At 43.8% G+C, this 27,028-nt stretch overlaps 1 protein-coding gene across 30 annotated transcripts in view; it reads right to left on the bottom strand.

The window, feature by feature from the left end:
* Positions 1-27,028, bottom strand: part of celf2 (cugbp, Elav-like family member 2) — a 910,164-nt gene that overhangs the window by 287,296 nt on the left and 595,840 nt on the right. The window contains exon 1 of one of the 30 annotated variants that reach the window (XM_048554207.2): positions 26,375-26,532. The exons of 27 other annotated variants lie outside the window; for them this stretch is intronic. Coding sequence is in view for 1 of the 3 variants with exons in the window: in XM_048554189.2 (XP_048410146.1) it covers positions 20,358-20,428 (71 nt within the window). In the remaining 2 variants the exon portion in view is untranslated. Of the gene's footprint in view, positions 1-19,819; positions 19,910-20,357; positions 20,492-26,374; positions 26,533-27,028 lie in introns of those variants that run through there. 2 more of the 30 variants (XM_048554189.2, XM_048554202.2) reach the window with 2 other exon arrangements.

Below are 27,028 nucleotides of genomic sequence, written 5' to 3'. Positions count from 1 at the left end.
GCCAGAGGGATTGATGGAGGCAGCTACAATGGCAATGTTTAAAAGGCGTCTTAACATATAGATGAGGAGGTAGGGAACAGAAGGACATGGACCACTTAAAAACAAAAGGTTTTCAGTTTAGCAAGGCATCACGCATCAGCACAGGCTTGGTGGGCCAGTTCCTGTGCTGCACTGTTCTTTTTACTCCAAAGTTAAGAAATGGGCAGAGTTTTGGATGACTGGGTTTAAGAGGTCAGAAATCACATGATGACACCAGCTTATAGTCCGACAGCCCCCTACACTCTGAAAGCTTGTGTTTTCAACTAGACCCGTTGGACTATAACCTGGTGTCGTGCAATTTTTGACCTTGTCCACTCCAGTCCAACACCAGCACCTCTTATGTTATCAAGTTTAGAAGGTAGAACTTAGCAGACCAGTCGAGAGCGTATTTTAATAGTCAGGTCTAGAGATATCAAAGGCATGAATGAGTGTGACAGCAGTTGAGCAGAATCAGGAGTGAAACTGGGCAATGTCAAGGGGATGAAAATGCGTGCGCTGAAAGGTTAATGAGTACCTTTAACATCCACACAACATGGCATTTGAGATACTAACAGGAGACTGCTTCAGTTAATGAAAATAAACCATGACTGACCGAGACTGGTCAGGCCTGCATGGATTGACGGCATTGTGAGGAAGGAAGAGATGGCATTCACCAGATACAATATACTGTATTGAGTGGTTTGGAATAGGCCAATGTAACTATCAGCCTACTCAATGGAAAGGCCCAGGACCGAGAGTAACATTACTCCTTTCGGTTAAACATATAACTCAGGAATTATAAAAGCTCATTTCAAAATATCCCTAATGAACAAAAAACAGAAATTGCTAGAGAAACTCCGCAGGTCTGGCAGCATCTGTGGAGAGAGAAACAGAGCTAATGTTTCACTGAAAGGTCACTGGAGTGACCAGAGAGTCCAGTGACCCCCCTTCAAAACATGAACTTCGGTTTCTCTCTCCACAGATGCTGTCAGACCTGCAGAGTTTCTCCAGCAATTTCTGCTTTTGTTTGTTTCAGATTTACAGTTCTTCATTTTATCAGACCAAAAAAAAATGATACCTGAAATGGTAAACTTCTATTTTACCAGTGAGTCATGAAAGGATACTACGCACAAAAGGGACATTCATAGGTTGACTTCCGTAACAGTTCATCCATTTAAGAAAGTGTATTCGCTGTTGATGAAACCTTTGTGACGTTTGAACTTTTAGTCTAAATACATGTGGCTCATGTAATTTAGCCAAAAAAAAAATCGCCTGAAACCGTTGAGTGAAGCAATCAAGAATCTCTCTGTTGACCCAACTTACTGTTAACTTTACCTCCTTGTGCCCTGCATTGAAATGAAGGGAGAGAATCATTCATAGACATATTAGAGACTGGCTTTTATGATCCTGATAGGAGTACTGTACAGATTATTACTTTTATGATAATAATTGTTGTGTTGGCTGCATTACACACAAGGGTAATAAGGATAGAAGCAACTGGATCAGCAGGTTTAATGCTGACGTGGGTAGACAGAGAGCTCATTAGAAAATACAACTTAAAAATTCCAAGTTGACTCAGCTGAAGGTTCAGATCCAATCTCTGGTTAAATGAATGAGGCACACAAGATCCCTGGTTCCTTAAGGTACGATTACAGAGATAAGATGTTTGGTCAACCCTCCTGATCCTGAAGAACTGACTATTCCAGCACCATGGACGTGAATCTTGATTGCTGCCCTGTCTCTCTTCCACAGCCAAACAGCTTTGGGCACAGTAAATGAAGACTGCTGGGAATGATGGCCCTGTAGCCCAGGCAGTGACACGTGGCAAGGCAGAAAACTAGACAACTGCAATAAAAGTTCAAAGCTGGTCCACCTTCCTTTTCAGTCCAATCAGCACTTTGATGGCCAGAGCACACTGAGCGCCTCCCCAATCTAGTCCAAATTAAAAAAGGGGACCAAATAAAGTTGACACTTTAAGGCATATGCAGCACATGCACAAGTTGATGATGAGTAACTGCTGTGTTTTCAAATGGCTTCAGAACAGATCGATTACAGAGCTGGAAGGCCAAGTCAACGACCACATGACTCCCACTGCGATGCTGCACTGTAAATGTCACCGACACAGTGGTGGTAACACAGCTTTTCCAGACAGACAGATCCACCGAAATGTGAGTTTTTACACAGCTCATTAAAACAACAGTGACAGCATCCCAGTTAGTTCTGCTGTGATTGAATCCTAACAATGTTTAATGCCTCCACTTTCATATGATACATACTGTCTGATGACTGTGCTTGTTATTTAACATATAGTTATACAACCACGTTGCAGAGATGACTAGAAAATAAGCTGATCATTACCACATTATTTTCAAGGAGTGAGTTGCAAAGTAATTTGTCTCGAGCAGGAACACAAGCTCATTTTATCCTCTATAATAAGAGATAATGGGAACTGCAGATGCTGGAGAATCCAAGATAATAAAGTGTGGAGCTGGATGAACACAGCAGGCCAAGCAGCATCTCAGGGGCACAAAAGCTCATTTTACCCTCTGCCCAGTTTCATCTCACACTGGGGCAGAAATTAGTTTAAGCCTATGCTCGGGGGCAGGATGGGAGTTTCGCTTGACATGTGGTCGGGATCAAATGGAGGGAACTCAGACCAAAATCCTGTCAAGCAGGTGGGCAGCCAGCTCTGGTCATTGGCACCTCAATACCGTTCATTGTTGAGCCCATTTAAAAATCAGGCAGCACCACTTAATGCTGCCTGTCAGCAATTTTTACTGGAGATAGTCAACAGTGGCAGAAATGGTATAGGTTGCAAGAGCTTGGTTACTTTGTGGAGGGCATCAGCCTAATCTTTTATCTGTTGGGCGGCTGTTGGCAAGCCAGTCAGTTCTGGTGGGCAGAGGTGACAAAACAGTTGAACATCAGATGCACAGTTCAACCTACCCTCTCAGTCAAAAGGCATGGGTGTGTGGTAAGATTAATTTATTGGTCTCACAAAGCTGACTAAAGTGCACCATCTTAGCCAGTTACTATCTGCAGCCCCTAGCCTTCCCTGATTGTGAGAATTATTTTTTTTTTTTTTTTAAATTGCCACACCACACTTTGCCCTACCTCCAGCTATTCCTACTGTACAACTATTCTGCTTGCTTGGGCTTTCTTTATCCCCTCACACCTCTAACCAATCCTGTATGCATCAGCAACCCAATTCCACCCTCAAATCTTAATAATGAGACACACACGTCAACAAAGAGATAATCACTGGAAATTGGACAGAACTTACCTGTTAAGACCATCTCATCTCTGTGGAAGCCCAGCAGTGACCCACCTTCTGAACTGTAACCACTGGATGAGAATAGGAACACACAGGAATAGGAGTAGGCCAATCAGCCCCTTGAGCCCGGTTTTCCATGACTCAATGAGATCATGGCTGTTGTGTGGCCTAATTCCATGCACCTATTTTTAGCTCATATCCCTTAATGGCCTCACTTAATGGAAAGTATTAATTTCAGCTCTGAAATAGATAACTGATATGGCATCAACTACTGTTTACGGAAGAGAGTTCCGAACTTTTACCAGTCTTTTTGTGCAGAAGTGCTTCCTGACATTTCTCCTGAACAGTCCGGCTCTAATTCTCAGACGGTGTCTCAAGTGCTAGAATCTCCAACCAGGCGAGATAATTTAACTTTATCCACCCTCTCCTTTCCTGTTAATATCTGAAAGGCTCCACGCAGATCGCCAAACTTCTAAATTCTCGAGAAAGCAGGTCTAATTTGTATAATCTCTCAAAACACGATCCCTGACATAGAGGTATCGTTCTTGTAAAATCAACATTGCACTCCCTCTAAGACCAATTCACCTTTCCTAAGATGTACTACCCAGTTCTGCTCACAGTGCTCCAATTGGGGTCCATCCAGGGTTTCTATGACTGTAAAACAGGTAAAAAGACATGATATATTTGCATCTGTGACATTTCAACAGTGCATGGACAACAGCTATTCCACACAAGGAAGGAACTCGTTAACATACTGAAGTGACAGCCTTCCCAATTGTTTCTGTCAACCACCACGACCACTATTAAGCACCTAATACAACTTGGCTTTGGGCACAATCCTTGAGAGCTGTTGTGTGACAAAGCCCTGCTTTGTGGTGCCCATTTCTGAACTGAAGATTGAGCATGGCACTTTCCTATACCCTTCAGTCTGAACCTACACCACAACAGCAAAACCTTTGACCGAAATAAACATCCATTATTCATCTGATGGTGCACACAACTCCTGAAAGCCCAGTAACAAGGCTACTCCACACACTGGCCACGGGCTCCTCCAGCAACGCCAAAACACGGAGTAAAACAAAAACAGTCAGCCTTTAAAACGAGACAAAGTGTAATTCAAATATGTCGACGCGTGTTTTCTATACAGTCCGAGGCACAGCGAAACAAAAGCCAATGGTATTCTCCTCAACAATGGCTGTATCAGCCAAATGATCACAATCTACTCAAAGTCTGACAGATTTCACAGAATGAGCTTCATGTCGCAGAGGCATCTCTTGGTGATTTAATACCCGGGAAAAGAAAAAAATGAAAGAAGAAAGGATCCTTTAGCTTGCTGTAATTACTGAGCCATCCCATGTATTTGCCCCAGGTTTATAGTTTACATCGCTGCCAACCAGTTCGAATAGACATTGTGGAGCACAAATAAAAACATCGTTTTGTGCACTCTTAAAACACCGATGTCTCACTTCCTTCTCCAGTTAGTCCTCCACTGGAGGAAACACATTTCTGAAGAAGGGTTCTGATCAAAGACATCAGCTTTCCTGCTCCTCTGACGCTGCCTGGCCTGCTGTGTTCCTCCAGCTTCACACCGTTATCTGTGAATCCAGTATCGACAGTTCTTACTATCTATTTACTAGGAACAGTGCTTTGTCATTTTTACCTGCAGAATGACGCTCTCATTGAACCACCTTTGAATACTGTAGTTTTGTATTGCTCCTTGGCCATCCTAACGTATCTCTTTACTTGACAGTCACTCCAGCTCGTGAGGTTTTATGATGCTCCTTTAACACATCCCCTTAGACATAATCAGGAATGCAAAAACTGGCCATTCTGCTCCTGGAACCTTCTGCACCACTTAATTGGACAATAACACCATCTACCTAATGCTGTAACTTTTAGTTATCACACAGAACTTATAAATTCTATGTATCTCAGTTTTGAAGTTTCAAGTACCAGCCTTCAGAGGGAGAGATTTCAGATTCCCCTCACCTTTGTGTAAGCGATTCCTGACATCGTCCGTGAACAGCTGAACTCGAATTTTAATGAACAAACGCTTGTTTTTAAAGTGATGTCACTTTTTTTCTGAACCTACCTGAAGATCTGTGACTGAGGGAGAACCTTAGAGGTTAAGAACCATTCCAAGTCATGTAATACTGAGCATGAACATATTTCACTTTAATTTCCAGGCATACAAGGTAAGTGGGACCAGTAGATCTCATAAGAACATCAGAAATAGGAGCAGGAATTGGTCATCTGGCTCGTCGAGCCTGCTCCACCATTCAGTAAGATCATGGCTGATCTTTTTATGGACTCAGCTCCACTTACCCACCCTCTCACCATAACCTTTAACTCTTTTACTGGTCAAAAACCTACCTTTGCCTGAAAAGCATTCAAAGGGGCAGCCTCAACGACGTGACTGGGCAGGGAATTCCACAGATTCACAACCCATTGGGAGAAGCACCTCCTCTTCTTTGGTCTAGATCTTATTTTGAGGCTATGTCTCCTAGTTCTGGTTTCACTCAATGCCAGGTTATAGTCCAAAAGGTTTGTATGAAATCACAAGCTTTTGGAGCAATGGTCCTTCGTCACCTGACAAAAGGTGCAGTGTTCCGAAAGCTGGTGATTTCAAATAAACCTGTTGGACTATAACCTGGCATTGGATGCCTTTTGACTTTGTCCACTCCAATCCAACACTGCCACTCCACATCCCAGTTTCACCCGCCAATGGAAACAGCCTGCCTCCTTCGATCTCATGTATTCCCTTCGTAATTTTATACGTTTCTATAAAATCCCCATTCCACCCCCATCTCCACCAAATTCTTGTAAATTCCAACGAGTATAGTCCCAATCCACTCAATCTCTGCCCTGCAGTTTAACTGATTCTTCCTTCTGGGACAGATAGCCTGGTCAATGCACTTTGTTCCCAGTGTCACTGTTTTAGCCCCAGTGTTGCTCCTTACAGTCACATATTACAGTGTGGTAATGTCTCCCCAGCACGACAACACTAATTTTATTAGTGTTCAATTCAGAAAGTGAACCCAAGGAACTATTTACCATGCACTCACCACTATCAGCCGCTAGTGTATAATTCACAGTTGTGCGTTTCCATCTCACACCAACTTAAATCAATTGAGTTCACTTAGGTTTATCACCCCCGTCCCTCCTGGTCTCAAGAAAAATTCAAAAGAAGACAGGAACTTCTCTTTTAAAAGATAAATTTCAGAGAAACCAGAGTTTGGCAATCGTTCAGCAACTTGTAAAACAGAATTCCACGAAATGAAACACAGTTTTAAACAATTGTAGCAAAACAACATGCTTTCAATTCTTCCCACTTCTTCAGGCAAAACAGACTCTTTCAAATTGTTGCAATTTCTGCTCTGCTATCTCTCCTGCACCTTGATAAACAGGACTCGGGGCTCATTTTGTTCCTGGACTTGCTCGATATGATGGCAAACTATTTTAGCCTGAAAATCATGGGCACAGAGACCATTCTGATAGCTACGTTTTGCCTTAGTCAGGATTAGATCAATCTGCTGTTTTTATACACACTAATTAGAAGCTTGAAATGTCACACTGAAGGAAGGTTCTCTGAGACACACACACAATTGCTTTTGTGTGGAGTTTGCTACTCTCGGTTAGGTTGTTCCTGTCCTATTGGGGTAGGGGAAACAGGGAACTCTTAACAGAGCTGGGTGAGGAAGTGCAGACAACAATCAACAGGGGAAATGGATTGACTGCGTCACCCATAACAGCTACAGCCAATCATACCAAGGGCAAGGCACGCATGAGGTGGTTTTCCAGCAAGGGTAGGGAGGAAAAGAAGGAGAAAACGACAATAACAAATGTAAAACAATGTCAGATTAAGATAAAAACAGTATCTTTGAGGGTTAAAAACTATTTTACAGACTAAGGTCAGTCCAAAGTGCATCACAGCATCGGATGTTGGAGGCATCTCTCAGCTGCTGCTCCTCATCCAGCATCTCCCGCATTTACTAAGGCTCTGCAGGCAAAATGCCTTTTGATATAAAAAGCCAAACAGCGGGCCATTTGCAAATTGCACTGTGTCGCTCTGCCAGAGCCGTTCACTGTACAAGGGAAAGTGCGTGGCATCAGAGTGGGGGCAAAACTGAAGCTTTTGATTAAATATCGAGTAGAAAGGTAGTTCCACAACATTTAAAATAAAGATTAGGATATGGTGTCACTGCCAAAGTTGGCAATTATTGCCCTTCTCCAGTGCTCCCCCACTAGAATGGTTCATCAAGTCACTTTGGAAAACAGTCAAAAGTCAGCCATGTTGACAGAGGGACTAACGGAACAAAATGCTGGATTGGGAGGAGGTTTCATTGCTAAAAAAAAGACATAAGCCAATATTTTGGGTTTTGTAACAACCACCCAATCACTTTTTACTGATACAAGTATCAAGTTCTGTTCACCATACCCTCAGAAGGATGTGAAGATCTTCGACAGGATTCAAGGGAGATTGCCTGGATTGGTCCCGCGGACAGGAGGCTGGGCTTGTTAGACTTTGAGCAGAGGAGAGTGACGAAAAATTTTGAGGTGTACAAGATCATTACAGGTTGAGACAAAAGGAACAGCTTTTGCTTTGTTTCCCCCCCCCACGAACCAATCAAAATAGACTAGCGGGCACAGATCTAACATTCTGGGCAAGAAGCATAGAGTGAGTGAGAGGAAAATCTATTGTTTTGAGGGCAGCATGGTGGCTCGGTGGTTCGCATTGCAGCCTCACAGTGCCAGGGACCCGAGTTTGATTCCAGCCTCGGGCAACTGTCTGTGTGGAGTTTGCACATTCTCCACGTGTCTGTGTGGGTTTTCTTCATGTGCTCTGGTTTCCTCCCACAGTCCACAGATGTGCAGGCTAGGTGGATTGGCCATGCTAAATTGCCCGTAATGTTCAGGGGTGTGTGGCTTACAGGGGGATGGGTCTGGGTGGGATGCTCCAAGGGGCGGTGTGGACTTGTTGGGCTAAAGGGCCTGTTTCCACACTGTGGGGAATCTAATCTAATCTAGCTTTCAAAAATCAGTGATAACCTTGAATAATCCACCCAGTTCAATGATGGATGCGGAGAGGATTGATGTTTTCAAAAGGAAATTAGATGGACGTATGACGGAAATCAATTGGCTGTGGAATCAGAACAAGGCAAAGGAATTGACAGTATTGCCTTCCAGGGATCCAGTACATATCTGATGGTCTGAGTGGCCTTCCCAATGCCATCATTCCTCCACTATAAAGTTTGATTTCCACAGACTTTTATAGAACTACATTAAACTCCCCCCACCCCTGGATTGTTAGTCAAACCTATTGTTTACTCTGTACAGCTATTGCCAAAGTGAAACTAAAATGTTGCAGCTCTGATTCCAACTTGCATTGTGCCCAAGGACACACATTTCACTTGTGTGTTTTGTTGCCTGCCTTTTATGCTTTAGGAGCGAATGTGTTGTGAATCACTGATTATCAAAGCATGCTCTCTTTCAACAAGTCACTACCCAAACGTAAACCCGTTTGCATTCATGGGAGGTCTATCTTTTCTCTTGGTAACCGGCCACAGAGCCATACAGCACTGAAACAGACCAAGTTTCCAAAACTGAACTAGTCCTATTTGCCTATATATGGCCCATATCCCTCTAAACCCTTCCTAACCATGTTCCTGTCCAGATGCCTTTCAAATGCTGCAATTCGATCCACCTCCACCACTTCCTCTGGCAGCTCATTTCATACAGGCAACCGCCCTCTGTGTGAAAAAATGTTATCCCTCAGGCTGCTTTTCAACCCTTCCCCTCTCACCTCAAAACTGTGCCCTTTAGTTTTGGACTCCCCTATCCTTGGGAAAAGGCCTTGGCTATTCACCCTATCTATACCCTGCATGATTTTATAAATCTCTATAAAGTCATCCCTTTGACAGTTCAGGGGGAAAAAAACCCCCCAGTCTATCCAGCCTCTCCTTATAACTCAAACCCTCCAGTCCTAGTAACATCCTTATAAATCTTTTCTGCATCCTCTCCAATTTAATAACATCCGTTCTAAAGGAGGGTGAGCAGAAATGGAAGCAGTATTCTAAAAGTGGTCTCGCCAAAGTCCTGGATAATAAAATGTGAGGCCGGATGAACACAGCAGGCCAAGCAGCATCTCAGGAGCACAAAAGCTGACGTTTCGGGCCTAGACCCTTCATCAGAGAGGGGGATGGGGAGAGGGAACTGGAATAAATAGGGAGAGAGGGAGTGAGGAGGAGGCGGACCGAAGATGGAGAGGAAAGACTGACCTATCTCCTCCCTACCTCCCCACCTACACTCTCTCCACCTATCTTCTTTACTCTCCATCTTCGGTCCACCTCCCCCTCTCTCCCTATTTATTCCAGTTCCCTCTCCCCATCCCCCTCTCTGATGAAGGGTCTAGGCCCGAAACGCCAGCTTTTGTGCTCCTGAGATGCTGCTTGGCCTGCTGTGTTCATCCGGCCTCACATCTTATTATCTTGGAATTCTCCAGCATCTGCAGTTCCCATTATCTCTCGCCAAAGTCCTGTACAGCTGCAACATAATGTCCCAACTCTGATACTCAATGCTCTGACCGATGAAGGCAAGCATGCTAGATGTCTTCTTCATCACCCTGTCTACCTGTGATGCCACTTTCAAGCAACTAGAAACCTGTATTCCTGGGTCTCTGTTCAACAACCAGGGCCATCCCATTAACTGTATAAGCCTTGCCCTGGTGTGCCTTATCAAAATGCCACACTTCACATTTACCTAAATTAAACTCCACCTGCAACTTCTTGGCCCATCTGAATAAGATCTCATTGTACGCTTAGACAATCTTCACAGTTCAGTAAACCACCAATTTTGATGTCGTCCACCAACTGACTAACTATACCTCCTATATTATCAGCCAAATCATTGATATAAATGAAGAAAAACTGTAGACGCAGCATCAGTCCTTACGGCACACCACTAGTCATAGGCTTCCAGTCCAAATAACAACCCTCTGCCACCACTGTATCTTCTACCATCAAACCCACTTTGTTTCCAATTGGCCGTCTCCCTGGATCCCTTGTGATGTAACCTTACCAATCAGTCTGCACACAGTCAGACTCAAACCTGACAGCTTGACTTCCACATGCACAACTGTATAAAACCAAAGAGTATACAATGACTGACATAACTTACAGCCTGCTAAGGTCACCATAATAATGAACAGAAGCAGCAAGCCCAGGTTACATGTACAACCATGCCTAGGTACTTGCTGAACTGCTCAACCCAGACACATTAAGCTGATTGACTTGCCTATTCAATCCATGATAAACTGACCATACACAAAGAACTGAAGTGAAACAATGAGGCTTTCCTCAGCAGAGCAGAAACAAACAGTCCTCTCTTTGAAATCCTATTTTGGAAAACCTGTAGAATGAGGAAAAGCTAATCTTGTGCATGGGCATGCTCACCTTACATATCGCCCTGTAGATTTGACATTGAGGTCTCTTTCAATTTCCTTTGGGGATAACTACAGCTTTCAGACAACCAGCCTGAGATTCCAAAGGTTGGAACTGAGTTAATAACTCTTGGTAATGCAACTCATTAAGCAAGACTTTTGGCAGAGACTAAAGCATGGCTAATAACTGACCCATCAACCCGTCTCAAGAAAGGGACCTCGTTGCGTACCTTTGGTTAGCGGAGACTCAAATTTTCCTCATTTAACTTCAGGGGTCCACAAACAGTAGGAGGATGGAATTAGCTGAGGAATCCAAATGTGCTGTACTGATAAGACAGTGTGGCTTTTAGCTGGTTAAACCTAGTGGTAGCAGGGTGGACAGGTCATAACTCTGCCACAGGTGCCTTGGCATTTTCTACTACCATGAGTACAGTGTGTATCTAACTCCATATTAAGGAGGGTGTAGATTTCTCAGCAGCTTTATCATCTGGAAACTCTAAAGCACGGTGATAGATTTTTGGCAGGTATTTTGATAATCCCACACTGGGGAGCAGCCAGTTTATTTTGTAGGGAAGGATCATCCAAAATAAATAAAGACAAAAAGGTAATGCTGGAAATGAATACTCTTACTGACCCTTCAGTGATTTGACTCAGCAAAGGCACAAAACTCAAAACAGGCAGAATTGCCAGAGAAACTAGGTTAATTCAGTTGACCGGAAGGCTGGTTTGCAATGCAGGGTAATGCCAAAAGCATGGGTTCATGGGCGGCATATTGGCTCAGTGGTTAGCCTCTCAGCGCCTGGGACCTGGGTTCGATTCCACTCTTGGGCAACTGTCTGTGTGGAGTTTGCACAATTCTCCCTGTGCTTGCGTGGGTTTCCTCTGGGTCCTCCAGTTTACTCCCACCGTCCAAAGATGTGCAGGCTAGGTGCATTGGCCAGGCTAAATTGCCCGTAGTGTTCAGTGATGTGTAGATTAGGCAGATGGGTCTGGGTGAGGTGCTCTGAAGTTCAGTGTGGACTTGTTGGGCCAAAGGGCCTGTTCCCACAATGCAGGGATTCTATGATCTACGAGAACATAATAGGAGTCAAAAACGCATGAGTAGCAAGCGAGTCATTAAAAAAGCAACAGCCATTGTTTAAATAGAAGGCAGTCAATTGGCCTCAGTGTCCTTGTTTAGGAACAAACTGGGGAGAGAAATCAAGTTGGCTTCCAGTGCTGGGTTCTAATTCATTCAAGACTGTTTATACAAAGTGTATAGATTTCACTAAAAAAAATTGTTCATGGGACATGGAATCACTGGCAAGGCCATCCCTAATTGCCCAAAAGGCAGTGAAGAGCCAAGCACATTGCTATGGGTTTGGAGTCACACGTAGGACAGACCAAGTACAGGTGGCAGATTTCCCTCCCTAAAGGACATTAGTGAATTGGATGGATTTTAATGATAGTTGGCAATAGTTAGACGGTCACCAATCAACTACTTTTAAATTCCAAACAACAAATGTTAGAGGTCACAGCATGTCAGGCAGTATCCATGGGGAAAGAGGGGGGGAGAGCAACAGTGACAGTGCTAATGTTTTGAGTCTAGATGACTCTTCATCAGACCCAACATTGGCTTGATTTCTCTGCATTGATGCTGCCTGACCTGCTGTGATCTCCAGCACTTGTTGTGTTCAGGACAGATTCCGGCATCACCAGTAATTTGCTCCTCCCCAGAACATTAGTTCGGTGCTCTGAATTATTTGTCTACTACAGCACTGAAACAGCCTTTCCCTTACAAATGTCATTCTGGAGTAAGGACAGTAGAGAACTCAACCGCAGACAAGCTCCTATGTTCAGAGAACGTGCCAAAACTCAAGCCACCTCACAAAGATGATACTTGAGGAAGGCAGCCAGTACTCTCAAAACAGTACTCCAGCACGTGTCAGTACCTTCAGGGATTAAATTGAAGGAAAGGTCAAAGATGAGGAGAGACTGTGCAACACAGAAAACCATTGTGGTGCTCAGTCACAGTGGAGGGGTAGGTGCCATTCTCCCTGTGGTGCAAATTTCATGCCTGTCACATGTATGTCCAATGATGCCTCATTTAGGTCAAATGGATCTGCAGGACAATGAAGAGTCAATTGAACCCGACTGAACAGGTGATGGAAATAATGGAATCCATTTTCAAGCTTGCTTCCTGGCAGATTTACTGCCAGCTTCAGAATCCAACCCGATTTTATGTAAAATGGCTGGGTCATCCGCAAAGCCACGTTTTACAAGCTGGAAAAAAAACCCTGTGTTTCCCAATGGCTAAGAGAGCATCATCAAATTACAACAGGCCCGCACATACAAGAGGAGCTGCAATTCTCTCATCAAATCATTCTGCAGGACTCATTTATCGGGGACCACATTCCTCCGGACTGGAACGTAACTTGTCTTATCCAATTGTTCCCATTAAACCTTCCATTAGATAAACACAGCAGATTGCATGGGCAGGGGGGCAGTGGTGAATGAGTTCTCAATCTCATTAATGTATGGCTCATTTATCTACAGCTCCAGTATAAATATAAAGTCAATGATTCCTTAGGGCTGATTTATAATTATCTGCACCTTTAAAAAGTATTCAACAAGAGCAAATGGAGAGTGTTGGGTGGGAGGATAGATTAATGGTGTGCATGTAATTTTCACACTTGTGTATACAAATATACACTGCATATTAAAATTAGAATTGCAGAAGAGCAATTCTCATAATAAAAGCTTTTATTAAGGAGGGAGTAAAAATTGCACTTTGTACTCGTGAAAAATTATTGTAATTAAACCCACTCCCTTAGCCAAGCTTAAACCACTTGCAAGGCACGTTAGCGAGAAGGTTAAAGGAAACAATATCAAATTCATCTCTGCTAAAATAGCAAGCCTGGCACTCACTGACTGTAAAATTTCTCATCAGCTAATTAAATAAAACATAATGTTTGCAAAAAGGGCGATGGGCATGGCCACTTTGCGAATTGTGGGCATGTAATGGCTGGTGCTTATATTTAATGGAGTTTAATTTCAAACAGACACTTTCTCTTGGTATAATTCACTACAGCTACCTGGATTCTGTGTAAACAACAACCTCACTCTGAAGTCAAAATAAGAGGGCATCGCCTCCTACGTGAAGACCACTTTATATAATTAAAAGCACCCAATATTTAAGAAGACAACATTAACCTGCAGCATCCACTCAAAAGTAATTCTTTTATTGTCACTTTGTTTCTGTCTCCTTCCTCTCTTTGCCCGACACCAATTTTCTTGCCCCCAGTTCATGAGTTCGGGTAGAATCTCACAGCCATTGTGTCTCCACTGGCAGCCCTGCCAACACACCATTCTCTAGGGCAGAGTTTGGGCTGGCTACGTTAGGCAGAGATGTGTTATAAAGAGGACATCAGCAGAAGTCAGTTTCCAACTCTGTCTGGGCTGCGGGACAAGGGAAGCCACAGTCATTTGTTAAATGGTTGTTTTCATTCTTTTATCAAGACTAGGTAATAAAAGCATTGATTATCATCAACATCGGTATAGAAATCAAGGGATAGACAAAATACACAGTTAAAAATGTAAATTCTTAAGCAAAACGTTCAGCCTTCACTAACTAATCCTTAGTGCCAAAGGATTGTCTCTGGTGAGCAGAGAGCTCAATCACAATTTTTAATCTTTAGTCTCTGTTCGAATATGCTCTTCATGAAAGACTTCTGTTTGCAACAACATTTAATGAAATCCCCACTCACTCAAAAGCATAATTAGGCTTAATGTCTGCACCAGTGACCAGCAGATGATGAGTGCATGGGGCATAAAATATTTCCCAACAATCACAGTTGCTTCAGGTACCGAGCCCACATCTTGCCAGGCAAGAAGTCATTTCAGCGAGCTAATATACTTTCTAAAAAGCGCTGCCATGCTATGCCAATCCATGCATGAATTCCACTTAAACTTATCCATTATTACCTTTCTCTGCACCGAGTGCCGATGGGAAAAGCTACACTCGCAAATGGATTGGTGACAACTCCTATGAGACTTCACCTCAATAAAGAAATTCAAAAGTAGCTCAAAAAAAACACTAATAATGGGTTGGAACGTAGCAACAGTGGGGAGGGGTGTCTATTCCCCTCAAATTTCTTTCCTCGAACATTCTACATTAGTCTATCCAGCTTGTTGAAAGCCATTATCCAATATGTATTCCAAGAGAGGATAGAGGTATACTTACCGTTTTAAAAAAAAGCAATGTCCTGCTAACAGACAAGCTTTGGAGAGTAGTCTGGTCAACTTTCTTGCACGTTACGGTTGGTCATGCTTGTAGTAGGGAGTAGAACATTGTCCCATGCAAACATCAAATAGTCCCTTGGTCATGTGCAGCACAATTATTCTTCCGCAATATTCTTCAGCTCTGACCTCAGAACAGCTCCCCTTACTGCATCAATGTGACATTTTCTGCTTCCTTTAACTGTCTCTAGCTTCTTGGATTGTGACTGCCAATTTACTGCCACTTAGTGGCAAATTAGAGACAGTTTTGTGCTGGAGTAGTTTATGACTAGCTTGTCGGAGTATGTTCAGTGGTCAGCAGCTAGAGGGCATTTTCACCCCTTCAGTCTGGGTATCACATGTGCCTCATTTGTGCAGGTCACCATCTAACTCTGGATCTGTATTCTAACTAAACACTCCAGCAAGAGCTATAATTTACTCCAAACACACCAGAGTGCCTTAATTTGCTGAACTGTTACCTCCCAATTAGCAGTCAGAAAAACAAAAAGTTCCCTAACACAGATGAAGAGAGGAATTAAATAGGACCATAGAGAGCCACAATCCTTCCCCATGCTGTAAGTTAAACAATTTCCAGGGCAAACTGACAAAAAGCTAATGAAAACATTCTTCAAACGCTTGACCGAGAAAAGGGGTTGGTGGCAGATTGCCCCATTTTATACCAACTTGAACAAAAAGGAATATCAATTGGAGTGATTAAAGGTTAGGTGGTCTATGACTCCCTCTCCCCATCACCCGCAGCTGATTAGTCTCACTCCATCACCTCGTGCTGCCATACCAGCACATCGCTTCATAAAAATGTCAAGTTGAAAGCATTAATTTATTTTCAGGAAGAAAGATTCTTTTCTCATTCCATAGCCAGGAGACCCAGACAGTGGTGAGCCTGCGGTATTCTCTATGACAGGAAGCAGTGGTGGCCCAAACACTGAATACTTTGAAGGAGGAGTCTGATACAGCTCTTAAGGCTAAACAGATCAAGGGCATGGGGTGAAAGTGGGAACAGGGGACAGAGCCGTAACATCAGCTATGATAATACTGAATGGTGGTGAAGGCTTGAAGGGCTGAATAGCCTACTCCTGCTCCTATTTTCTATGTTTCTAAAGAAAAAACAAAGTAAAACTAATTCATCCTCCAACCCACCCCCTTTCCTTACGCCAAGGACACTCTCCTGGGTTGAACACCTTTGCACCTCACCACAATAACTAGAAAAGACAGAGAGCGTCTAATATTCAATCACTGGAAAGGTGCACCGGGTAACACACACTGCAGAAACACTAACTGAAGTGTTAGTTCTCTCCTCTCCTACATCTGATTGAAGGATTTTTTTTTTTTGTTTTTAGTGACTGAAGAGATTAGAAACATAACTGGATAATATACATCAACATTCCATTAATTTTCCCCACAGGCTGCACAGGGACAATGTTAATTGGTATGATTTGGAACATAGCCTTCTACATACAGAACATACCCTAATCCTTCCTCTTCAGACTTGGTCTCCAGAATTTAAAAATCTCTAAATGATACAGTTCTCTCTTCCCAGCCTTCCTAAAGTGTTTTCCAACCATGTTACCATGCAGCTCAGTCAGAATCTTTGTCTAGCGTTGGTTCAATTAACATAACAAAACCAAGAAACAACTTTGTGGCCACTTACAATTTCAAATTCAACTTTACAATCATTTAAGTAGCAGCAGATTACCACCCTCCATCCCCACCACGTTCTCCCTCCTTCTCTTCTGAAGGTGCTAAATCAGGCTGGAGTACAGTTTAATGATCCGGTCTCATGCTGGAATGTCACCTATGTGACTATTTTCGGTGCATGTTTGGCAGGCAATCAGATTTCACTGCGGCCCAGGCACACCCCCACCCCACAAATCTCATCTGTTGCCCACAATCACACATGCTCTTGTCAAGAGCTGCCTCATGCTCACAAAGGATTGGAGAAAGAACTGCCAACAATTTTCCCCCACTTTTGTCCAGGTGCAGCTACTAATTCCTGGACGTGTCACTGCATAACCTCCTACCTCTGTTTCCCTAATCCACGTGCTGCAATCTTCTACTCATTTAAATGAACCTCAAAAACAGCTCCTGATAGGCCACTGTCAGACAAACCGAATCAAACTGTTCTTGGAAACTTAGAAAAGGCTCCCTGACAAAGTGATCAGACATTTGTACTCTCTGAATGGTCACACAGCCCCTTTACTACACTCATTCCCAATTTTTTACAATCATAGAATCCCTGAAGTGTGGAAGTGGGCCATTTGGTCCATCGAGTCCACAGCGATTCTCCAAAGGGGATCTCTCCCAGACTCACCCCTCTATGCTATCCCTGTAACCCCACATTTACCATGGCTAATCCAGCCTGCCTACACAATGCCGAATATTATGGCCAATTTAGCATGGCCAATCCACCTAATCTGCCCATCACTGGACCGTGGGGAGAAAACTAGAGCACCTAGCGGAAACCCAAGCAGAGGGACAGCAAAGTCCACACAGACAATCACCCCCAGGGTGGAAGTAAACCTGGGTCCATGGTGCTGAGGCAGTAATGCTAACCACTGAGCCATCATACTACCCCATTTAAAGAAAATGAAAAGCACAAGGAAGAATAAACGGAGGCTTGGGGACTGCTTTGCAGAACACCTCCGCTCAGTTCGCAACAAACAACTGCACCTCCCAGTCGCAAACCATTTCCACTCCCCCTCCCATTCTCTAGATGACATGTCCATCATGGGCCTCCTGCACTGCCACAATGATGCCACCCGAAGGTTGCAGGAACAGCAACTCATATTCCGCCTGGGAACCCTGCAGCCATATGGTATCAATGTGGACTTCACCAGTTTCAAAATCTCCCCTTCCCCCACTGCATCCCTAAACCAGCCCAGTTCATCCCCTCCCCCCACTGCACCACACAACCAGCCCAGCTCTTCCCCCCCACCCACTACATCCCAAAACCAGTCCAACCTGTCTCTGCCTCCCTAACCGGTTCTTCCTCTCACCCATCCCTTCCTCCCATCCCAAGCCGCACCCCCAGCTACCTACTAACCTCATCCCACCTCCTTGACCTGTCCGTCTTCCCTGGACTGATCTATCCCCTCCCTACCTACACTCTCTCCACCTATCTTCTTTACTTTCCATCTTCGGTCCGCCTCCCCCTCTCTCCCTATTTATTCCAGTTCCCTCCCCCCATCCCCCTCTCTGATGAAGGGTCTAGGCCCGAAACGTCAGCTTTTGTGCTCCTGAGATGCTGCTTGGCCTGCTGTGTTCATCCAGCCTCACATTTTATTATCTTGGAATCTCCAGCATCTGCAGTTCCCATTATCTCAGGAAGAATATTTATTTTCTTTTCACAAAACAAAGCACACAAAATTGCTCTCCTGGAGTCTTTCTCCCTGCATCACTCTGGAATTACTGTATCATTTCTGTGTACTCCATGCCCAGAGAAACTGAAGCTTGGCCTAACAGGATAATCACTGCATCTAATTTACAAAGTCGACTGAGTTGAATGAGAAAACTACTCCTTTTTCGTCTAGAAATTAGAAGTGATCGAATTGAAATTCTCTCTCAACCCCATGCCTCAGGCTCTCTGTTTTAATGGCAAACTCCAACAATATAGGAAAGGGTTAAAAGCTAACTTGTTAAGACGGGAAAGCCTAGAGCCTTCAAACAAAAGAAAACGAGGCACGTGTCAAAATTTGGTGCTTACAATCCGACAAGCTTTATTTCTGAAATTCAGAGGTTAAAATATGATTTAAGACAAGGTATTCCAACTGAATTAAACACCCCACAGGTTGCAATCTGCTACCGAGGGGATGCTGATTGTTACAATGTCTCTGTCAGTTTCGGCTTTGCTACATTGCACAGATGAGTGGGGGGTGGGGGGAGAGACATTTCTGGCCCTTTGTCTTTTCATGCATTGGTTGTCTTACAGACCTCTTCAATTGCTTCCTATGTTGCTTGCAAATTTCTTTCCTACAGTTTTAAAAAAATCTATTCTGCTTGCAAACAAAACCCCAACAGGCTTGAAGTGCAAAAACTACCTCTGAGGTATTGCCAAGAAATTTTAGTCAATGTTCACGACAAATTTATTTTTCTGTGAAGCAGAACTTGAAATCAGGTGGAGTGATATCAGCAGACCCCTCCTCTCTGTACTCCTCACCATTATGCTCCAATCTTCTCCCAAAGCTCCTACCCCTTCCACCAGCACCCTCCAACCACCCCTTTCCTGGCACTTACACATCCAGATCTGCTGCTGTCACTGGTGAGGCAGACAGAACAAAAATGCAGCAGATAGAATTATTTCCCACCACCTCTCCTTCCCCCCCCCCCCAACATCCGAGTCTCAGAAATGTTCACCAAACCAGCAAAAGACGCCCTGCTGTCTCAGTGAGACGTGGGGGTGGGCGGTGTTGGAGATCAGGTTATCCAGGCATGTGTATAACCCAGCAAGCTACACAGGCCAAAGAACTGAGGTGCCACGGAACAGGGGCAGAGGGGGACAGCTTTAGCAGTAACTTTAGGGGACACTGCAGAGCAGCTGTCAAGTATTAAAATGAACAACTCTCTCGCCTTCAGCCACGACCTAGTCTTTTAACCCAAGTGACTGTCCTTGCACTAGACACGTCTGGTTTTATTAGAATAAACAGTGTTCACAGAGAGTGGGGAGTACAGTACCTTACTCTCCCGGCTCAAGACGTATTTTGGGAAGGGGTGGGCAAAATCATTCTTTAAAAAAAACTCTACCAGCACACTTCCATCTCCACACGTCCCGCAACCTCCAGACGGTGTAGTGACACTTTTATTGAATATTCACTCACCATACATAAGAGATAGAGAGAAACAGCAGTTTCACTCCGTGTTATGTCGCTGAGATAGTCAACTGCATCCTTTCACGCAGGCAGCTGGAAGACTTTTCACACAATGAAGCCTCTCTCTCTCCCCCTTCCCAACCCCACCCCCCCAAAAAACTGCATTCTCCCTTTTTAATAATGAAACACACACACCCACGAAGTATATAATTCTCCATCTTGTATCGCCACACACTTCAGCATCCGTCAGTCACTTCACCCCCCGAGTCTGGATACCTTTGACACACAAAATGTTACAAAGCAGCCCTAGGGTCAAATTTGAATGCATGCGTTTTTTAGAAAAAAAATTTTTAAAAAAGCAACAATCGCCGGAGCTTAATCTCAAAACCTCGCTCAGTTTTATTTCTCCGCAGCCAGCTCCACAAATTCCCTGCCTCTCTCGAACAAAAAAAAACTCAGCCCTAGTTAAGATCGCTGGGAACAACATTTCCAATCGCTACACCTTTCCCGTTCTGTACCGCTCGCTGCGTTTAAGAGTCTTACTTACATTCTGTCCGGCACCAGCCCGCAACTGTCAACCATTATCTTGGGCAGAAAGTCCAGTTGAAAAGAAGTCATGTTCTCTCATCCCCCCTCCCCTCCCCTCCCCGTAGTGAATAACACACTCTACGCGTGTCTGAATCAACAACTGTTAGCTACAGACAGACACGGGCAGCTGCCTGGGCCTCCCAGAGCTTAGCTGACAGTGCAGTTGTCACATTTCTTTTCTCTTCCAACCCCCTCTCCAAATCTCTGCAAAACAAAAATTAAAACAGGAGGAAGAGGGGGGAGAAAAAAAGGAGCTGTCACAGAGGCAACTGTCGATACAGCACCAGGTGCTGAAAAGTGGGAGGTGCAATTCTGATTAAAACCATAGCCAAGGATTAAGAGCTAACACGAAGGAGCCGCTGGAAGCACCTTAAAGTCAAGGAATCCAAGCGGCATATCCGGCTGGTCTGCACAGCACTGAGTAACATTTAAGCCCACTGAAATGCCGTGGCTGGGCCAGACAGTGCGAGCGTAACAGAGTAGAGGCACTTGCATTTATGTAGCATCTTGTCACATCCCTAAAAACTGCCTCATCATGCTCTACCTCTGTTGAGTGACCAGTCAGAAAATGCAGACTTTAGTTCATGGAGCTACAGGCAGCCTCTAGAAGAACCAATTAATTTTTTTTTAAAAAGTCCTCTTTAAGGGATGTGTTACAACTGAAAGGCACGGTAAATCCCACTTTGTGAGTGCTACCAGGCGTTAGAGAACACAGCTGGCTGGATGCCAAAGGGTTAAGGTCAAGAATAATTGCGCTGAATTACCAAAGATTCCCACCCCAGTTTGGGTTTGTTATTCCTCAGCAAACCGACTTTGTGAAGGCCAGCAACGCCCCGAATGCAGCTGACAATGTGAACAGTGAGTTCCAGCTTGCTCTCTCACTTAACATCCAAACACCAAGATGGGAGATGGCCCTCTCTTGGGGGATATGGCCAAATTAGGTCCTGATTTACAGCATCTTCAGTTCTTTCAGTTTTTGTTTAGGTCTTCAAGATGGTGGCAGATTGTAACCACTAGTCTGAAATGATATCGAGGGCTCACAAATACAAGGTAATCACCAAACACAGAATTAAAGGGGAGGTTAGAGAACACTGCAATGGAAGAAGCCTAAATGTGCTACCTTTGACCTTTCATTCAAGTCCAGAAACGGCTTGAAAAAAGGTATTACATAGTTGCTTGAAGGAGATTAATTTCAAGGGATAAATCAGATGAGACAAGAGAAAAATGCTGGCTGAGAATGGATGGGCCAAAAGGCCTGAGTCTATTCTGTTATCCATATGTTTAACAAACCCTGTAAACGATGGACTGTTTTAGAGCACCGGTCTTCACTGTATCCTCTGATAAGTGGGGCTGGGATAGTCTCAGAGTAGCAATAACACATTGAGCTCCCTCTGCAGTGCTTCAAGCTGAACTCTACTGAAGATGTTTAAAAAGGCTGCACGGAAATGTGGCAGCGGATGGTAGGGAAACAATGGTACACTGATAATAAAAATGGATGAGTAATCCAGAGGCCCAGGTGAACAATCTGAGGACCTGGGTTCAAATCCCACCATAGTAGCTGTTGGAATTTGAATTCAGCTCTTAAAATCTGGAATTAAAAGCCAAAATCAGTAATGGTCACCACAAAACTGCTATTGATTGTTGCAAAAAAACCACTAACATCGCTTTCGGACGAAACCTGTGGCCTCATGTGGCCCCTCAGCAGCCATACAATAGCATGGCACCGAGTTCAAGGACAATTAGGGTTTGGCAACAAATATTATTAGTCTTGCCAGTGACGTCCCAGCTCATGAATGAAGTAAGAGGCAGCGCAAGAACGAATTCTGGGGCTCAGGGCTTGTGTCTCGGATGTCACCCAGCAATGTTTACTCGTAGTATAGCACAAAGACATCTGTGCTGGAAACAACAAACACTGGAGATCACAGCAAGTCAGGCAGCATCCATAGAGACAGAAAGCCTAAGGTGACGTTTCGAGTCTGGATGACTCTTCATCAGAGCCGAGCTCCTCAACTCGCTCTTTCATGAAGACATCTGAATGCTCAAAAGGGTCACGTTCACAAACATTCACTTTGTCAGCAAAGAAGACAACTATCTGAAAGATAAAGTGGCACACGGATTTACATTTAGTTGTAATGCCTCTGCAAAGTGTCTCAGTCAGCCTCATGTTTAATGATGTTGCTGCGTGGAGAAATGTAGCAGACATTTTGTGCATAGCAGGTCCCCATCGAAGGAAGGACTGATTAATCACAAAGTGCTGTCGTACACAAACTAAAACTCTACATCTCAATTTCTGTTAGAGCATCAAAATAATTCACCAGAATTTTCTTTGCAGCCAATAATTAAAACGTTATTGAAAGCTATCAAAGACGAGATTGAAAAGTTCAATCCGAGTGGAAAAGATGGGGAGATGGTTTTAAAAGAAAACCTTATTAAATTTATGTAAATTCCATACTATGTTAATGTGGAATATGGAGAAACTGCTGAAAATCTAATCGGTTTTCCTAATTCAGTTTATAATTGTAATTATTTCCACATTAAGGGGTTGATTCCATTAACACTTACGTTCCCATTGCGATAATTGTAACTTAGCAGTCTGAATATGTGCTTGTCTGTGTACCAATGGGCATATGTTCATATGTGTGTGTGCGCGCGCGCATGTGTGTCTCACCATTTATCAAAGCCTTTTGTGCACTTTGCAAAACTCTTACAGACCAAAATCCATGGAGGGTAAACTGGTTTCAAAGCAGCTTTTAATCATGGTATCAGGGGTAAAGCGGTGTGTAAGTAGGTCACAGACTACATTCTAAGCTGCATAGGATGCTGTTAGAGCCAACATTTGCACCACAACATAACACTTTCCCCTTCACCATGATTTAAAGTCAGCAATAAAAGGCAGGTTACAGAAATGGAGAAATTGCTGGCAGTTTCAGTGAAGGCCGATAAACAAGATTGCTGCAGTGCCTTATTACTGACTTACTTCCTCAAATGACCTATCTGCCTGCAATTAAAATGGATGCACTCATTTACCCTGCTCATAATCAAAGAATGGCACGAAGAATGACAGGAAGAAGCCATTCAGCCCACAGTACTTATACTGGTGCTTTGAAAGAGCGACACTATTTGTCCTGTTTCCCACCACTCTGTTCATTTACCCAACTTTCAGGATCCAAGACTGAGAATATCAGCTGTTGTTAACAAACTGGCACCAAAATGGATTGTGTCAAGCTAAGGTTACTAATATAGCAAGAGCCGAGAACCAGTGATGGCCTAGCAGTGTTATTACTGGACTGTTAACCCAAATACTCAAGTAATGTCCTGGGAACCTGGGTTTGGTTCTTGCCACAGCAGATGCTGAAATTTGAATTCAATAAAAATCTGAAATTAAGAGTCTAACAATTAAGTCTGATCGATTGTTGGGGAAAACCCCATCTGGTTCACTAATGTCCTTCAGGAAGGAAACTGTCCTCCTTACCTGGTCAGGCCTACATGTGACACTCTAGACCCACAGCAATGTGGTTGACTCTCAACTACCCTGAACAAATAAATGCTGGCCTACAGAGTGATACCCTCAACCTGTGAAAGAACAATTTTAAAAAATCAAATCAAGGCTTTTTGTTTGTGTTATTTAAGACCAGTATCATCGCTGCTCAATTTCCCAGATCAGTGGACATGTATTTCTGTGGTCTCATTTCCCAGCGTACTTTTCTTAAAGCCTTAGATCATGCTAAATTTGTTGTTGACAGAGCAGTCTGATTTCCAGAATGTCAGAGAGGAATACTCCAGCACTACAATGTGGGCGTACTTGCTGGATTTTCCTCTCCCTGGATATGGGTAATACAGGGTCTGACTGACACCTTTCCAGCTCAGATGAGGAATAGAGCCAAGTATAGGTTCACACTCTGGCCATCACTAACATAGCGAAAGCCACAAGTAAGGATGCATTTAAGTGTCGAATAATTGAATGCATGAGGGAGAAAGTAATGGATGAATATGCCAATAAGGTGACAGAGATGTAGTAGATTAGGAGATGTATTAGACCACAAACACTTCCACTCAGCAACTGGGGTTATGGGTCTGTTTCAGTGTTGTACATTTTTAACAGTACTCCTTGGCCATCACATGCGTGTGTCTGGAGGTATTTTTACCCTCATCAATCCTACGCACTGGCATGGCATAGAGGCTCCAGGTTTCTCCTCAAGCACAGAAGTGACCTTGCCATTGCTCACCCACTCTAGGCTGGCAGAGGACTCGGCTAGAGTGGGTAAGGCAATGTCAAATCCCAGCCCTTTTGTCAGCACTGGGCCTTACTCACATGTAGGCAGGTGACCAACGATCAAACAAGAAAATTTAAGGATGGATGTTTTTTTCTATAGAAGGAGTGCAACGAAGGTTTACCAGCCTGATTCTGGGACGGCTGGACTGACGTATGAAGAGATGGGAATTATGAGATTATATTGTCTGGGGTTTAGAATAATGGGTGGAGTGGAATTTCAAAGAAACTTTTAAAATTCCAGCAGGACAAGACAAGGTAGGTGAGGGAAGGATGTCTCCGATGATGGGGGAGTCCAGAACCAAGGGTCACAGCCAAAGAATACAGGGTAAACCAGTTAGGACTGAGATGAGGAGAAATTTCTTCACCCACAGAGTGGTGAGCCTGCAGAATTCTCTCTCTCGGAAAGCAGCCAAGGTCAAAACATTGTAGTGATTTCAAGGAGTTGGGCATAGTAATAGGGGCCAGAGTGGGGACAGGTTATGAAGTTGGATGAGCAGCCTTGATCATAATGGCTGGTGGAGCAGGTTTGAAGGGCTAAATGGCCTACACCTGCTCCTAACTTCTGTGTTTCTACGTTAACAAATTGAAATGCGGAGATCTACAAACCAAAAGGCTCCTGTGACCTCTGGTAAGGGGTGGGAGGGATTGATAACCTAACACCTGTCCTTCTGCAACTCAGAACAGGCTCGCAGAGTGAGCTCTCCAACATTTGCTCCAATTCCTAACAAGAGTCTGATTCTTTGCTTGGTTTGAATTACTTCGGTCAGTAAACGGTAAAACTTGACAATTTGTCCTCTATGATTCTAGATGATATGTTTTAACAATGCTCAAATATCTCACAGGGCCCTTGCAGGATTTAATCAACAAATGAATTCCCTTTTCCTTTTTGGGGCTGCACAATGATGATAAGCCACACAGCTTCTCTTTCCTCACTCACAATAACCTCTGTCACCTTGGTTTCTGGCACAGGTTGACACATCAGCATTTTGTGTCCACCATTTCTGCTGAACGCTGGGACTCTCACTGTCTGGGAGGGTCCCACGGGGCCAGCAACCCTTCAGAATCCCATCCCTGCAATCCGTCTTTGAAAAGACAGTGTTTTAGTGATTCTCCCGACATCTAGGCCATCCGAAAACTTCCCAATAGGGTAGCGCTCTGGAATTTTATTTCACCCGATGTGAAACTATTCTATAATACCTGTTTATTTTAAGCTGTCAATTGATGCATTATGGCAGCTAGATAAGCAAAGGCGCAAAATCCAAATCCGGAAACTTCTGGCCCTACCTAGCCCACCACAAGAGCACGTGGTGATTTACTCACTAAACCGGAACAGAAATTTCTTTTAGTTTTTGCAACCGGCAGATAACAGACAATGGCTTCTTGCATCTAGTGATATTAAGCTAAAAGGAAGTAAACTCTTCTGAATCCAACCCAGGATGAAGAGGCCTAGAAATTAGGGCTGCTTGATCCCACAGCGCTAGATGGGTAAGTGGCGCAAACTTAAAGTGTAACTAAAAACACGGGGTACACATTTCAAGACGAAGGAAAGTGGCGACAAATTCCAAAATGACAGGAACCCAAAACGAAACCACAGTAATCTCCAAAACCACGAGTAAATAGTTCCTGCATTTACTACACACAAGCAATCCTCTAGCATGCTCCCTCGCTGACTCAGCTGAAGATAATGTAGAACAGACACTTGCCTCAACTCACGTGTGACTCTAGTTTGCCGTGCGCTGTTTGCCTGAAACCAGCAACGGAGCAGAATTCTCTGGCCACAGGCAGGTAAAAATCTGCTCGAGTTTGTTCTGAAAGTGAAGTCTCTATTTCTCAACCCTCCGTCTCTTGGCCACACAGCTGCAGGGCTGTGCTGCTGACGTTATCAACCCACCGGTACTTGCGAGCAAGAAGTTATACTTCCTGTGTGCGCTAGGGTAAGCAAAAGGCGAGCCATCTCGTATTAAATTAAACCGATGAATACCAATATAAATCACTGACCTGTTTACAGTACTGCCTTAAAAATGTGTCCCAAAGAAAGATCAAGACCCCATCAAACCCACAAAGAATATCTTCCATTTTGCCATTATAATGAATGGAAGGCAGTGCCTTGTCTTGATATCAGCCAATATCTTTATAATGTCCACCTTTCTTTCAATGTCCTTCCCAGGGCTGAAGAATCCCAATCCTAGGTGACATCGGAATAAGGAGGTGGAAGCAACCTCTCAACTTTGGCCAGATGAAAACCCAAAGGTTGTTACAAATATCTAATTTTATGATTCATATGTTACACTCCCAAAACCTCAAAATCAGTTCACAAAACTAAATGTGAGATAGGTTGGAGAAAACTGGGTTTGAGA

The sequence above is a fragment of the Stegostoma tigrinum genome, chromosome 25 (assembly GCF_030684315.1).
Source record: "Stegostoma tigrinum isolate sSteTig4 chromosome 25, sSteTig4.hap1, whole genome shotgun sequence".
NCBI lineage: Eukaryota > Metazoa > Chordata > Chondrichthyes > Orectolobiformes > Stegostomatidae > Stegostoma > Stegostoma tigrinum.
Note: the sequence above shows the minus strand (reverse complement) of the source record. Positions and strands in the feature narration are given on the sequence as shown.